General features: G+C 45.2%; 1 protein-coding gene across 1 annotated transcript in view; it reads right to left on the bottom strand.

Moving 5' to 3' along the window:
• Nucleotides 1–11,996, bottom strand: part of NPR3 (natriuretic peptide receptor 3) — a gene marked incomplete at its 5' end in the record, with an annotated part of 28,748 nt that extends 16,752 nt beyond the window's left edge. Inside the window, one exon of the mRNA XM_010161756.1 lies at nucleotides 11,830–11,996. Coding sequence (XP_010160058.1) covers nucleotides 11,830–11,996 — 167 coding nt within the window. The remainder of the gene's footprint in view (nucleotides 1–11,829) is intronic.
• Nucleotides 11,997–16,729: the final 4,733 nt, after the last annotated feature.

The following is a 16,729-nucleotide window of genomic DNA, read 5'->3' as shown; positions in this document are numbered from 1 at the left end:
GAGGATGAGCATTCCCCGGTGTGAGGAGATGTCATATAACACAAAAGCTTGTGTGTATTTAAGAAATTTATTCCAATACTGTTGCATCATCTTTCACAGGGAGATCTGTGGAAACCCCAAGACTTAACTTAGAGGGGTACATGCCATTACTATGTGAATTCTGCAAACTGAGGCTTATACTCTGCTTTAAAATTATAGCTTAAAAATTCAGCACTGCAGTCAAACAACATACCACTTCCCTTTAAAGACGCCTTTTCCAGGAAGGCTGCCTGCTTGCCTCCCATCTCCTGGGCGGTATTTATTGGTACAGCAGTAACACAGAGTGCAGAGGAGATGGAGACATGAGCCTCCGGCTAACACTCCACATACCAGGCGATGTGGCCCCAGCGTGAGGACTTTGTGACTGAAGTGCAAGTTGAGAGAGAAGGCGTAGTAGAAAAAACAGGGCAGTGATTATGTCTGGGGAGCAAGCAGGGTCACAGCCCATCAGCTGTCCAATTCCATCACAGAAGAGCCTGCAAGCACCATTTGAGAGACGAGGTGTATAGAAAGATGCCTGCTTTTAGTGCACTTTGATTTGGGCACAAAGATGCTCTGCTGCAGCCAAGTTCTTTTCCTTCAGGGTGAGACGGTGCTTTTGCCTGCCTTCACTGTGCAGCCACGCATCTGAGCAGCTGCTACAAGAGCTGATGTGCACCCTGGGCAAGCCAATCACTGCTACCCTTTCTCCACCTAGACAAGAGGTGCTTACTCCAATGGGACCGAAATACCACCAGTGACAAACTCCCACCCACTTTAAAGACAGACGTGGACCAGACACCAGCCCTTTGTTCCACAAAAAGGTCTGCTGAAATAAATTAACATAAAATAAAAATAAATTAAGCACCAATGTCTGGGATTTACTGAAGAAAAGCTGCCTATTTCAGGGAGTTATGGGATTTTGTCAGTGAAGGTTATTCTCTTGCTACGGAAAGAAAAGTAATCACAAAGCCAGTTCCTCTGCTCTTGTATCTCCGCATTCTTCATGCTCTCTTCCTTGTTTTTCTTAATACCCCACTCTTGACAAACTGTTACATTTACTCACTGTCATCCAGCTGGGGCAGCCTCAAGCTGCTCTTTTGTCTCAGCAGTGAATTGAAGCCAAAACCTATTCAGTCCCAGGCTGCTGGGGAGCTGCGCTGTGAAACGCCTGCTAAAACACAACAAGGCACAGCCACAACCGAGATGCAGGGGCAGAGGTACCCTTCCACTCCGCTGCCTGCCAGAGCTGCTCATTCTTTGTTTGCTGGTTGCTTGCAACCCTCTCCTATGATTACCCAGAGAACAGCTTTAAACCCCAATGCCTGTTGCCAACAGGCCAGGCAGAAAAATTGCAAGATACAGCCAAAACCTACTCCTTCTACTAAACACCACAGCCATGGGAGTCACCACCTCAGCAGATTTAGAGCCTTACCCACAGTCAGCTCACATCAAGGGGCTCTTACAGTCGCCCATTTGCATGAACGTTGTACCAAACCCCCAGCCTGACAACACTGGGCCTCAGACCCGTCCCCAGACCTCCAACAGAGTGGCCAAAGCAGGAGGGGGATGAGCTAAAAACTGCCCTGCTCCAAGCACAGAGAGCACTACTGGGGTCAGATTTTCTCCCTGCAAAACTGTGGGCTTTATTCCTGGCTCTATCCAAGGCACTCACCGATTCATTCTGCAAGTTGACACCAGCCATTTTACCCCTCTGTGGTTTGGGTTCCTCTCTTTATTACCTTTAAATACTGGTCTCAAAGGAGTGCAATCAATGCAGCTAAGGAGCAGCACTGGTTTGTACCAGAAGTTACTACCTACAGAATAACCATTAGGAGAATTTTTCCCTTATGAATATTTTGAGGCTTTGAGCAACCTGACCTAGTGGAAGGTGTCCCTGCCCATAGCAGGGGGGTTGGTACTGGATAGTCTGTAAGGTCCCTTCCAACCCAAACTGTTCTATCATTGTATGGTTTTAAACACACACACTATTCACCTATGTAATTTAGCTCTAAAGGACTCCAGGCCACCTATCAAGGAAAACAACAGAATCAGAGAGCACAACAATGTGTTCCTGCAGTTGAGGTGAAATCCACCTCCCCAGTTCATAATACATCTCTAACTCCAGATAAACGGCCAATACAAAGTATCTCTAGCACACAGCACTGTATTATCATTGCTTAAGTGCTGAAGGTACCTTAACTGTAAAAGGTATAGCTGTGATTTAAATTTAACCATCCTACCTTTTTACAATTTCCTGCCTTCTAACAAACTACATGGTCATTCATGTGGTGAGTTACAAAACTATGTTCAGAAATCATACTTCTAGTCACAGTGGTGAAACACGAGAGAGATTAAAGAAGCTACTCTTTTCAGCTGAACACACACAGAAATTAAAACACACTCGTTTTAAACTGATTTTTCTAAGGACCCCAATGGTAGTCTGATGATAACTGTTAACACAATTGTAATGAATGCTTACATTTTAAGTTAGCATTATGCAACTGCTGGGACATTTTAATTGCAGACAAACACCTACTAACCAAAAAAACCAAAAAAACCACCCAACCCAGTCCTTTCATTAGATACTGAGTTTTAAATGTCAGTGGGCAAGCAGAACATACTTCAGTTTTCAGGAGGACAGTCACTCATCTGAAAAAATCAGTTCCACTTGCTAAAATAAGCTGACTGGTTTAAATAAATGCAGAGCTAGAACAAGCAGGAAGGACACATTTTTGTGAAATGTTTATCCTTGTACAATGTGCTATTGTTTTGGGTTCTGGATTTCTAACATTATCACCAAACCACAAAAATCACAGAAGTATTTTATTTTCTACACTAAAACTGTCAAGATCGCATCAGTTCTCATGCAAAATTCATACAGAAATCACTAAATCACTGTTGTGGAAAGTCACACGTTGAAACTGAATTTACCTGTATTATGCTAGCCTATGAATAATTACTATAAGGATGGGCTGGTGAAGTCTTGATGGGATTAAAAGTCACACATGGTTGTCATGAGCATCTGCTCAGAAACTCTGAAAGGACCATCGTATCTCTGCCTTCCAGCAGGTTATCAAACGATACCCAGCAGAGCATTTGCTTCAAATACAGTCTTAAGGGCTGGATAAACAGATGATTTAGGCACAGCCAAAAGCAGCGCTTAGTCCAAAAGTACGCTTGGAGCTGGGGCTCATCATCCAAGCTCCTTATTCAGTACTGGGCAAAAATTAGGCACATAAAACCAGGATTCCTAAGCACCAGCACAATGCCTCATTCTTGCCAGGTTGAAAAGGGATGGATGTGACCCTAGCACTCTCACAGAGGCAGGTAGCACACTCCCTGCTGCATGGAGACGCAGTCAAGCCCTTTCAAATTCCCTGCATCTTTCATCTAAAAGCGCCAAAGCTACAACTGCTGTGCTAGCATGACAGAAATTCTGGATCAAATCCCTGCTTTCAGGGAATCTGAACTCCACCCTTCCCCTGCCCTGGCTGCAGGACATCCTGAGGTACGTACCTTGGAGCTGAAACCCAGGTGCTGGGGCAGGGGCATGACCTGCCAGCTCTGGGGTACCTCAGCTGGGAGTACATAATTTGCCAGAAGAGCCCACCCGAGGCTGGGGTTGCCATGACAAATGATCCTTTTATTAAATACCAGAGTAAATGGGCATAGTAGCTTGTAAACCTTAATAGCACGGAACTAATGCAAACCCTCAGGCTGCTATTAATCATGTTTCCATTACAAATAATTTAAAAATTATTGACTTTTGTTATTTTCCTTCAGATACTGCATAGCTGATGAAAGGCGTTGCTGATTAACCATCCCTTTGCTGGTGTCCCTGCAAGGATCCCACCAGCATGAGAAGGGAGAGGTAGAGCAGCTATCTCAGAAGATATTTATGTGTACTGCCTGTCAGCAGGCAGCAACGTTCCAGCTACACACCTGGTGCCCTCCCACCCTCCAGCAGCAGCACAGTACTTAATGACTCCAAATTTGAGGATTTACAGCCAAAGGCTAAAACCTCACTCTTCTAGTTTCTTGTTTCCTTATCAACTGCCTGATTCCTGGGATCCTGCTCAGTTTTGTTTCCTAAGCTATTTTGTGGTCTGCAGTCTGGTGGGCTAACTGGATGCATTGTACAATGCATGTCCCATCAAATGTAAATGTCCTCCTGCCTACTGAATGTCGCCTTGTTCCTGTCCTCTGAGCAAAGGGCACCCAGAGCTCCTCACCTACCCTCCTCCCATTGTCCCGTGCCCCTTTCTCATGCCCCTCTTATTCATGTGCTCTGGGACATAGACAGTCCTTGTCTTTTCAATCCGCCTTGATATATTAGTCCTTCTTGGAATAGACTAAACCTTTTGATTTTTGCCTCAGGCTTCTCTTCCTAATGAAAAAAGTATCAACTAGAGAAGGAAAGTTGGGAGTATCCTCCTGTGCATTCCTATGGCTCTCTGCATGCACAAGAACACCGTTGCCTTTATTCACAGCCCATCCTCACAGGCCAACCACATTAACCCCTTCACATTAGAGGAATTGCTAAGTATCCACTCAAAAAAAAAAAATCAGCCTGCAGAGCAGTAGGCGAATTGTCTCCCAGAGCCTGGGCAGAGCACACCCGAGCCCTGCTGCCTGCCTTTGGCTTGAACCACACGTGGGGATGGCGTGCCCTCCGGTTCAAAGACGTACCCTCTGCAGAGTGGGTCTTCCGCAGTGCCACGCTCAGGTTGCTTAACCTCCCAGCCACAGGACAGGAATGTGCTGACAGAGCAAGGGATGAAAGAGTTGTGGTGTGATTGTTCCCGTCTATCCTGTTCTTCCAAGGAGACTTGTCACCTGGATGTCATAAAGTTAGAGCTTGCCATGCTGCCATTTCGGAGAGCTTTCACCCAACCGATAGCTCAGACAAGTACAGGAACGCTCCCCTGAACCACCTCAGTGCGGGATCTGCCTCAGTGGAGGCAACACTCCTTCCACCCCCGGCGCTCTCAAACAAGGAATATGCAATTCTGGCCTTGGAGAATTGTCCTTCCTTTGCGCCCCTAAAGAAAACAGAACGTGGCTTCTTCCCCCCAATCCCTGACACCCTCCTGATCAAACTCCCCAGTTAAACTGTTTGGCTTAGCCGAATCTCAAACACTGAACTCCCAACCCGAGCGGTAACCACAGCGTGAGGCTACCAGCACAGATGACCCCCATGCAGCACAGAGGCTGGGGCAGCACATCAGCCCTCCGGAACGCACACAGCTCCCACAAGAAAACAGCTTCCAGCTGCCCATCCAGGATCCTGCAGCTGGCTGCGACGGCATCCTGACACAGGACAGGCTCACCCAAACCTCCTGCTTCAACCCCTGTTGAGCTTAGGGATTTTTCCAGTTAAAAAGGAAACTTTGAACTCTTATTTTCATCAGCCCTCAGGGAGCAAGAGGATATTAGCTGCTAGAAAGCCAGTTAGCAAAGGCATTTCATTTTTTCAGGCAACATTTTGTGCAAAGTGAGATGTAAAGTCTTTCCTTGCCTTCATCCAAACATGTCTGGGCCAAACCTGAGGAACACAACACCAGTATCAAAAATCCTATGAATTGACATGAAAAAAAGACACCAATGGGACAAATTCACTTTTGGGTTATTAGCAATGCAAATGCCATAGAGAGACATTAAAAACAGGTTATGAACTTTGCTGGAAGACCTATCTTTCACTCTTTATAAGTGGAAAAGAAGGCGTATTTCTAGTGAGTACTTCAAAGTGAGAGCACCTTGCCCATAAATGTCTGAGTGTCTGTTTAGTCAAGTGGAATGTGAATATCTGTGAAACCCAAGTAAAAACATGGGGCTATGGAAAATATACAACATATATATGAAGATCAACTCTAAACTTTTGCATTCCCAAGGAGTTCAGATGTTACTGTTTTCAGATATACCTACTGTTTTATACTATCTCCTCCGTGGTTTAAGACAGCTTCAAAAATATGCTTGGTCAGGCCAGAAAAACTAAACAGAAATCCACTGGAAGAGAGAAGAATAATTTCTTTCTTTTACTGTCTTTTATGACATCTGTTAATGTCAAATAAAATACTACTACGCTGTAGTTTTGCCTAAGACCCTAAATTGGAAGACACTAGCCTTTCATATCACTGAGAAAGCATTAACTTCAGCAAAACTGCTAGCTGTATTCACCAAATTTAGCATCCAGTGTTCAACACTACTCTTACAGAAATTGAAGAAACCCTCATTAATTCCAAGGGATGAAAGGCTGGTCATGAAAATCCTAAATATGTTTTGCTAATAGAATTCATCTTGTTAATAAGCTGGCATGTGAACCCATTTTTTCCGGCTGCTTAAAGCAGCTTGTGGTTTGCTTTTATTCTTTCAAACACAATTAGCAAAGCTTTCCAGCAGCTGAATAGACCTATTCATTTGAACAAATTATTCCCTGGCAGAGTTGGGTTGTTTGATTTTTTTTTTTTTTAAATCTCCCCAAAACTCTCTCCCCTCCTGGCATAGTCAGAAGAGACACAAAGCCTGCCTGTCGTTAATCTTGCCTGCCTGTGCCTGAAAAAAAGAGATGCGGGATGCACGCTGCTGACTATGTTAAATTTTTGATGTCTCTGTGACATGACTGAATTGCTCGCTTCTTGCAACCCTTATCTTAGCTGGTGTACAATCCTAATTAAAAGGCTGATGTAAGGAATACACACGGGGAAGAGTCTGGCACGGATGTTATGGAGGAGATGATAAACTTTATGAGCACAGCTACCTCCCACGTAGCTTTTGTAGTTAACTGTTGGAGCTCGAACAGTTGCTCTTATGTGGACCATTTCTCACTTCAGAGGGCTGAAAATGTTAAATAAAACATAGTTGCCCTTTCTAAAAGGTAGCAGCATCTCACTGATCTAATTAATCTACGTAGCTTATTCTTTCACTGAGATAACTTTACACGCAAATGGGGCTCCAGTTCCCCTTCTCCTGCTGCTCATTTTTGGTGTGAAAAGGGCTGTGGATCGGATAAAACCCATGCATCCACCTCGTGAACAATGCTGTCATGTAGTTAACACAGCAGAAATATTTGTTTAATTAGTTACATTTTCAGTTTTTAAATGGGACGAAAAAACAAGCCATGGGTGGTCTGTAACCTCAGAAGAGCAAATATCCGGGGCTGTAAAATCATCCCAGCTCAGAATACTGGGTTGGACATAAAAAAAAGCATTTATTGAATCCTAGGCTTGAGTTAGGAACAGAAGGTGCATTAAGGGCTTCCAAACTGCAGCCTACTGCCAATTCATTAAGTGTTCAGCATTATTTAATAAAAATGGCTTATGCATATACTTTGACTGAAACGCTATTTGTTAAACATTTTTAACTACAGTATCTGTTGGGAGTTATTCACACACCAGTTTGGAGACAGTTTCAAATTCTACCTTCAAGTACATGCACGCAATTCCCATCGCTGTCTGCCTCACCTAGGCTATAGGTCTGCAAGCAGAGCTTGCCCGGCATTTTGCACTTAAACCGAGGATCTAAATTGGTTTGAGAGACCAGGGCACATTGCTGTTAATGTCTTAGTAATGCATCAACATTACAGAATTGAAAAAACTGCTGTAATTTGTGTAATAGCATTAAAGTGATTCTGCTGTTTGTACGCCTCAACCCTGAATTTGAATGGATTTTTGAAAAAATTCCTCTTTTTCTGGCTATTTTACCAGACAAGTCAGTGTCCAGGCAGGACACCAAATAAAATGTACAGGCTTTCAAGAGGATGTTTCTTGAAAAAATATGGTGACACTACTGAAAGCTGAAATGAGGGCTGAACAGATCCGATGCTTCAGCCCCGTTCTTTGGGTCACATTAACATGACAGTAACTGCTTTCCGGCTCCGAAAGTGGTGACTAAGCAAACTAGTCATAGTTGCTAAAGGACTCAGGCAGCTGTTGCAATGGGTGTTGCAACGGCACATTGCAGACAGGGAACATCATCATTTTTAGCCCCATCCTGTGCAACTACAACCTACCCAAGTACTTCTAAAGATGCTTTCTCAGAATTTCTCTGCCACTCTTACTTTTCGATGCTCTTCAGTTAAAAGGTGCTTAAAGAAGCTTCTTCCTTCACAACTGAGATTCCTGGAAGTCACAGAAGTGGCCTTTTCCACATTCCTGCCCACTCACAAGGCACAGGTTCTTCCACCTTCCCCATTTCCACAGCATTAACACCCATGCAGAAACAGCAGTTTCTAACCTGGAAAAGATGTACCCAGAACACTTTTTTCTGTTTTCTATGTGACTGCACAGCTGGAGATGAAGATGGCCAACACTCTTTGACCTGTTACTCCTCCAAGGGCCTTATGTGTTCTCCATCTGGCAAGGGAACAGCTGCTGCTTTAGGACTTTACCCTCTCTGTCTCCTTTCTCCTTCCTTCTGTCATCTGCTTATTTTCCATTAGTATGATATTCTTTTTTGGTAGATAAAAATGCCTTTAGGATTAGTGCTGGCAAGACGCCAGGACAAAATGGCAGCGCTAACGACTTTTGTTTGAGTTAGGGTCACTGAGAGGTAATTTAGACCATGGACCCAGGGCCCCATTTTCCCATGACACTGGAAAAATCCACACAAAGAAGCACAAACACAAATCCAAACCGCCCTGAGTTCATCCTCTTGGGACACAGCTTGCAGAAAAGGATGAGGATTATATTTCAACACTTGTGGACAGGACTTGAGATGGACTGTACCACCAACTATCTTTCCCCAGAGTTTTTGTTTTCAGGAGCAGAATCCAGCAAAGAAAAATCCATGTCTGTCGCTTCCCACCCACTCAGCTGAAGGCCCTCTCCCACTCAAGCTTTCCTTGGAGGATACAGCCTTGTTTACTGCACACCCAGGCCAAAACTGACATTTTCATCCCATGCTGCCAAAAGAAGCACTGTTAACTGAGGTGCCCCCTACCCACGTATGTTTCAGAGAGGAAGGAACCAGCCCTCAGTTTGGTGTATTATTTTTCTCCGTTAGTTTTTAAAATTAATTATTTTTTTTTAAGCCTGAAGGCTGTCCCAAAATCCTTCTCCTCTGAACATGGCAGCAGGGCAATCAGTTAAGGGAATATAAAGCATCTCTTTCCTACTCTCCAAAGTGAAGAAATATAAAATTCATGAACGATGAGAAGCAAACCAGATAGTTAAAATGCACACAGTGTAAATAAAGTAACACAACTAATGTTTTTTGCTATGCTCAGTCTAAGCTGAGCTCAGCAAGGCTACCCCTCTTAAAGGAGTTTTATTTTCCCATATGGTTAGGAGGCTGTGAAGAAAGCAGGCAGGGGAGGGTCTGCCAACACCTAGGTAAGTTAAGCATCCATGTGATACCAGGACACTCTGCATTTGAAACTAAACCCCGTCTCCATAGCCACAACCTATAGCTCCTCCACAGGGAGCCCCAGACACCTATGGCCTCCACCACAGGCTTTCCATGAGACAAGGATTGATGTTTCAGGTGGCAGGAAGCCATGGTAGGTGTACACAGATCACAAGTCATCCCTCTGCCCTGACAAGAAGAGGTAGGGAAGGGTGCAGAAAGCCAGGTGTGAAAGGAAGAGCAGGAGCAGGAGTTGGAAAGGCAGCAGCAGCAGGAGTGGCCCTATACCACTGCCTGGCCCTAGCAAAGGCACGTTTTTGGGTGAGGGAGTGCCTGGAGCAAGATTAAAGCTCAGGATTACAGGATATAGGGAGAGGCAGCCCTCACGGCCAGGCAGAAGGTGGTCAAGGATGAGGTGGTAGGAAGCCAGGCATCTGTGCAGCTGCCCTGGGACAGCCAGCAGCACTGCCAGCATGGACGGCCATTGCACAAACCACCATGGAGTGTGGAACGAGGACTTCTGGCAACGGTTATGCAGCTATGCAAGGGGTCTGCCCAACATGCACATTAGCCTGCAAAATCTCCTCATTGAAGACACAGTGGGATTTGCTCGCTCATGGATCTGCTTCTACTCGACCGTAACAGGGCTTGCATCTCTCCAGCATCTACCAGCGCTGAATTTCTGTAGGGTTTGCAGAGGTGCCCCATCCAAAAGAACAGCAAAGCATAGAATTATAGAATGGTTAGGGTTGGAAGGGACCTTAAAGATCATCTAGTTCCAACCCCCCTGCCATGGGCAGGGACACCTTCCACTAGACCAGGTTGCTCAAAGCCTCATCCAGCCTGGCTTTGAACACTTCCAGGGATGGGGCATCCACAGCTTCTCTGGGCAACCTGTGCCAGTGCCTCAGCACCCTCTCCGTGAAGAATTTCTTCCTGATATCCAACCTAAATCTCTCCACTTCCAATTTAAACCCATTACCCCTTGTCCTATCACTACAGGCCCTTATAAACAGTCCCCAATCAGCTTTCTCGTAGCCCCTTCAGGCACTGGAAGGTGCTGTAAGGTCTCCCCGGAGCCTTCTGTTCTCCAGGCTGAACAATCCCAACTCTCTCAGCCCATCCCCATAGCAGAAGTGCCCCAGCCCTCAGAGCATCTTGGTGGCCTCCTCTGGACTCACTCCAACCGGCTGATATCCTTCTTAAGCTGGGGGCCCCAGGGCTGGATGCAGAATTGCAGGTAAAGCATCCCTTTGCCTGTCTCCAAACTGCCCATAGACAGCATCCTGAGCTCTCAGCAGTTTAAACTTTTCTCATCTGGGGAAATGTCAGACTAGAAAAGCCACAAAAGTGTAGATGACTGCATCTTCAATTTAAAATCACATTTCTCACCAACTACAAGAAGGAGCACATGGCAGCTTTTCAAGGTACCTAGGCTGCTGTGTGACACCTGCCACACAAATTACAGTCCCATGCCTTATTCAAAATTCATTTAGCAGTTTCTTCAGACAGCAGCACCTTGAACTCGAGAATTTCTCCATTAACCCATGGCAAAGAATGCTAACAAAAGACTATTTCTGCCTGCCTAGAATTCCAAAGTTTCACACAAAACATAGAGCTTGTGCTTTGAACTGAAGATGATGCTAAAGATTGACCAAACTCTCTTCAAGCCTCTTTTCTTTAACAGGATATTTGGAAAGTTTTGGGTGACTGTCTGGAAAGCACTTGTATTAGCATGCAGAAATCCCTATAGGTATGTGCTATACATTCTTGCTTTCAAAGAAGACTTTTCTGTGAAAAGCCTAATGAACTAGCTTAGCAGTAGCTCAAATGCAGTTTCCAGAGGCATCTTCCTCCTATATTTGGAGATATTAAAAAAAGACACACTTTCCCACAACCATCTCTGGAGAACAGTGGCACTTCCCTAGGCTTAAAACAATTTGCAAGGACTATGCTGATATTTCAGACAGTTTAAAATAAACAACAGCAACAACCTAAATATGCTTAGTTGGGAAATAAAACCACTTTTCTTATTCACATCAAGGAAAACCTCCTCAGATGCAATATAGAGGGCATAGCTTTCTGAGGTCTGATTCAACCAAGAAGAAGTCTTGGGAGAAAACATAAAAGGAGAATATAGTCTTTTGTGTGTTAAAAAAGACAAGTGGTTGGTGGGAGGAGAGAGACCTGGCAATCTGCCTTTCTCCAACCTAACAGGGATGGGCACAGGACAACTGGTCTCGAATGGTGGTGCACAGACCTAGTGCATCTGGACCAAGTCTGTGCTCACTATTTGCATGATCTGTAAGAAAGAAAAGAAAAAGAAAAATATTGTACAGGCAACAGTGGGATTTTCAATTGAACCCAGGTGATTCTGTCCTGACAAGGTCTCACTGCTACTTCTGCTTTAATTAGGAGCATGGGTTTGAAGATGCTAAGACTTGAAGCCTGTCATCAAGTACTCACGTAGTCATCCTCATGCAGACCTTGCTTCTGAATAGAACTTTTCACCTCTAGGGAAAACTTCTCAAACTCAGGCTTCACGGTCCTCAGCAGAGTGACGGTTTGGAGGTACGAGTATGCCTTCTTGGCTTCAAGGTCATGTTTGTCTCCCCTTCTCCAAGAGCCATTTCCTAAGGAGAAAAACAAGCATATTTCCAACTCCAAGTTAGGTATCATTTCAGGATTACCTTCCTTTTTCCACACAGAAGTTCCCTCTCCCGCACCCTGGAGAGGTGGCAGAGTACATGGGAGAACTGAACCTGCTCCAAGACGCGCAAAAAACAGGGCAGGGAGGAACAGCTTGTGGGAACTAAATGTACAAACAGAACAACACCTTTACTCTCATGGTGTGCTTGCTTATTTTTGAAGAGTGGGCTGAAGCCTAAGCATGAGAAGGCATTTCAGAGCAAAAAACGTGTGCAAGATCTGAAACGCAGAGATATTTAAGTTAAAACAATTGATGGAGGATTTGACCACAAAGGTTTTGTTACACATCACTCCACCAGCCTCACTCTTGGACAGTCAGAAAGGCACCAGTAAAGCCAACAGTATGGCCATCACCCTGAATGGGAGGCAGATGGTGCAGCTACTTCTCCGAAAGCTCTCCCACAGCGGTCAAGGAGAAAACCACGTGTGCAGAGTCTGCCAGATCAGCCCTACTCTTAGTGGAAAAGAAACACTTAGAAATAAAATGGAAACCTGTGTCCATGCTGTATTGACATGTGCTTTGTGTCACTGCAGGGCAACCATCTAACTCAGATCACTAGTGAAGTAATCAGATTTTTAAGAAGCAGGATAGCTGTTTGTTAATGAGCAGAGGAGTCCTTCTGCGTAACAGGGCCTGACCTTAGCAGGTCCTGAGACCCTGCTCGAAAGCTTCATGAGATCATTAGAAAGGTTCACACTGCTCTGGACCAGGTTTGTGCTATTCTACATAAATGATAAATGAAAGAGCCCTAGAGGGAACAGTGGTAGCCCTAAGCAGCGTGCCTTTAAATGCTTACAAATAGTTAAAAGCTAGACAGTAATTTTTATTTTTTGACCAACAGAAACAAACCCCATCACAGCTAAATAAGCCACGATGAAGACTAACGCTACGCTCCCAAGGGCAACCTGGAGGCATGTGGGCCCCTGAGATGAGAGACGATATAGCTGCTTTGCTTGGGTCAAGGACCACGGTGTTTTTCGGACCAAGAGAGACAAGCAGTTCAGGAGCGGAAATGCTAACGGAGGTGGAGTCCAGGCATCAAACCCTGCAAGTGCCCTTGCACAGCACTTCCAACTGCATCGCATGCCTGCAACAGCAAATTCATGGACAGACCACCCTGGTACCCCCAGAGCAGGTGAATACAGAGCCTGTGGATTGTCCTTCCAGTATCCCAGCACTGCTGCTGGGACAATTTCTGTCCCCCCCTCCTTTTTTTTTTTTTTTCCACAGCACAAATTAGAGAATTCCTCTGCTTCCTCAGACAGCAGAGGGGAAGGAACAAAGGACCTGTACTTAGTCTCTCCTTTCCTCCTGCTCCTTTGGGCTCCAGGCCAGCTCCTGTCACTCCCAGGACAGGGTGGGAGGCACAGGACCACCTGAGCCATTTTACCTCTTTGCCACACTTGGAAAGCCTTGTTTACCCCAGCTAAGCACCAGCTAGGACTGTAATCTTTACAAATACCATGAACCTTGCAAATTCTTCCTTTCCTTTTTTTTTTTTTTTTTAGGAAGAAGGTCTAGATTAATCTGCCTTGGTTTAGGGCTTTCTTTCCCAACACAAACTTTAACCGTTCAAAATGACTTACACCAGGACCCTATACATCAGACCTGATGGAAACACAGGAAAGCACCTAACATCCCACCGTCTGGTTTTGCCCTCAGTGGTAGCCCTCTTCCCTTCACTGCCTGCACACTGCCGTCCTTACTGCTTTCAGAAAGACAGAAATGCACATCTGGCAATTGTAAGCTAACATGTCTTGCTGGCTTCCCAGCATGAGGGTACAAGCCCTGCCAGACCCTCAAAGCTGAAAAGCCTCTGCCCCAGCTGGGTACCTGAATTTCAAAGATGCAGTATTCAAGAAGAATACAGCAGAGACTACAGCACAGAGGGCTTTGCTAGAACTCTGTGTTTACAAATGGAGATGGTTAAAACCAGTGAGATTATAGGGGGAAAAAAAAAAAATGGTAGCGCTGCTAGAATGCGATTAAGTTTCTGCCCTGGACGCTACATATATTTATTTTTAAAAATCCTGACACCGGGAGCAGGGAAGGTACACTTGCATAACAGCGTTCCTAGAATAATTTACACATTTAAATTCCTTCGTGGATTATTTTGTGGGAGGCTGTCTTGCCACAGTACTCGTGCAATTATTGCAGCCTTGGTGCTTAATACGCCCGCTCTTCTGAAAAATTAAAAATATTCAGAACAGAGGACAACAACAAACTGCAATATGGCCATCTGAACACAAAGGCAAAGTGCCAATCACACCCACTCTTAGATTTTGTACCTTATAAAACTAGTATCTTCAGGCACTGGGAACAAGGAATTTTGGGGGAATTTCTCTACATTTGTCTTTTATGGTTGCTTTCCACATGTGATGACCATCTGCAGAGAAGATGCACAGCCACTGCACGCTTTATGTGAAACACATCCACAAAGAAACAGAAAAATCGGCTTAAAAGAATTATTACTTAGAAAAGTCAGGAAATGCCACATTCTAACTATACTACATTAGAAGACAGACGGTTTTCATTAAACCCTTGGAAAAGCCACGAGAAGATTGGACTACCTGCAACGCAAAGGAGGATTCTGCTGAGACTCCTGCACAAACGCACAGGTACAGGCCCCATCACCATGCCGGATGGAGGTCCCAGACCAGGATGGCACAGCAATTCCCTGCACCCACTGAACAAAGTGCCACCTGGTAGGGGAAGCATCAGCAGGGACACTCACCCTGCATCGGCTGCGATGCCATCCTGGGGCAGGGTGCTGAGCCTGCGGATTGCAACACGCTCCCCTGCAACCACCGCTACTGCCTAGCAGACACCGTCCTGGGAAGCAAAACCATCACAAAAGGCAGCAGCCCACCTCCTGCAGCCACTGCTCTTATGTGAGCGTGCTCCAGGAGAACTGTGGGCACCATCTGCACCAGCCAGCTTCAGCGCTTCCCAGGTAGTCACCCTGCGCTCATTTCAGCCAAGGCCAGGAAACCATCAGTTGCAGGGTGTGGTTCATCTGAGCCACTGCGGACACCTACGGATGAGGTGAGCCCAGGGGTGTCTGCTTCTCTCCTGTGACTCCAAAGGGAGCCCCCCTCACATGAAGACTGGTACTCAGGGCCAGATGCATTACTTCTGGTGCACTGCTGCTTGGCAAGACGAAACGCAGGAGTAGCGCAGCAGCCACAATCCGCTTCTGGCAGCCCGAGCGGTTATTTGATCGGTGGTTTCTAGTAAAGTCAAGCCTGCAAGCTCCCAGGGCCTACGTAAGGGCAAAAACTTCAGGGTTTTGTGACTGCTGATATGGGTAGACCTTCAGCCTTTTGCCCTGCTCCTGATCAAGGCTGCAGTGCTAAATGGTTTTGCTTATACCACAGGGGATGAAGTCACTCTAAATTCAACCCAACAAAAAGAAAACCTTGATTTGAATCATTGGCTTTGATCTCATTCTGCAACTTTTATCTTTTAGTTAAGTGATTTCCTTATTACCTGGCAGAACTTGGCCTTTCTCTATTTAACCTAGAAGACACATGCAGTGGTATCTATATCTCCAAATTTAAACAGCTACATACGTTCATGATACAGCTTTTCAACATACAGCACTGTTTATTGTAAAAATAATCCCAGAGGTGGTAGCTGGATAACAAAAAGTTTCGTAAAAAGAATTTAACTTAACAATTAACTGATTCATTAAACAAACTACATCATCCTTGTGACTTCAATTGTTCCTGTTGTCAGCTTTTTGAGGCCCGAAAGAAAAAAAACCCCACCAAGTTTTCCTTCTTTCTCAACTCCCACTTGGTTTTCAGTTTTATCTGAATTTGTTATTGTAGTGGATTAGTTAAAGGCAGCCTACAGGGGGGAAATTATTTTCTCTGCACCTGCAAAAGAGGCTGTTCCTTTCAAAAGTCACATTGGCACTTCAACAAAACCTGGTTCCCAGGTAGAAACATGCCTCAGCTTCAGCCACCCAACGTTGTTTAAAACCCAGCACACAGGAATACTTTGAATTTAACTGAGACAGATATAGCAGCTGAGAACAGGTTTAGACCCTGCCATGCAGTGCCATTACATCAAATGTAACTGAATCTAGGCATATTTCAAAAAGCAAATGTATTTAATTTACAGTTTAAAGTCATGCTTCAATTTGACAATTCTGATCCTTTTTACTTAGGAGTAAAATTGGTCACTTTTATCCACTCTAGTACATTCAGACCGTCCATGTCCCATCCAGTGCTCTCCCTTCAACACAACACCGCTGAGTATTTCTGCAGACACAGGTCACAATCAAAAGCTGTAACAAGTTAGAAGTGTGGCTCCCCCAGCACAGAGATGACTTCTGGAGACCCAGGCCCTGCAGCTGCCATGGCTCCAGCTGCTGCTAGTACCTCCTTCAGCCACCTGCGTGTGCTGCAGCTCACCAAATACCCCTTGACCTCGACCATAACAGGGCGGAGCCAGGAATAGCCCTGCCCTGAGATCTGCCAGTCGCAAGACTGGGGATGGGGCAAGCAACCCAGAGCTGAGCACACTGCAGCATGGGGTACCCGCACCTGGCTGCCATAACCTATGTCTCTGCCTGGTGTTGTTTCCCCTAAGAGTAACTAAATAAGTAACGCTTATGTGTATATGGCACAAGTACAGGCTGGGTGGAGA

This window comes from Eurypyga helias, unplaced genomic scaffold (genome assembly GCF_000690775.1).
Source record: "Eurypyga helias isolate BGI_N326 unplaced genomic scaffold, ASM69077v1 scaffold42161, whole genome shotgun sequence".
NCBI classification, from domain to species: Eukaryota; Metazoa; Chordata; class Aves; order Eurypygiformes; family Eurypygidae; genus Eurypyga; species Eurypyga helias.
This window is presented reverse-complemented; position numbering and strand designations above follow the sequence as displayed.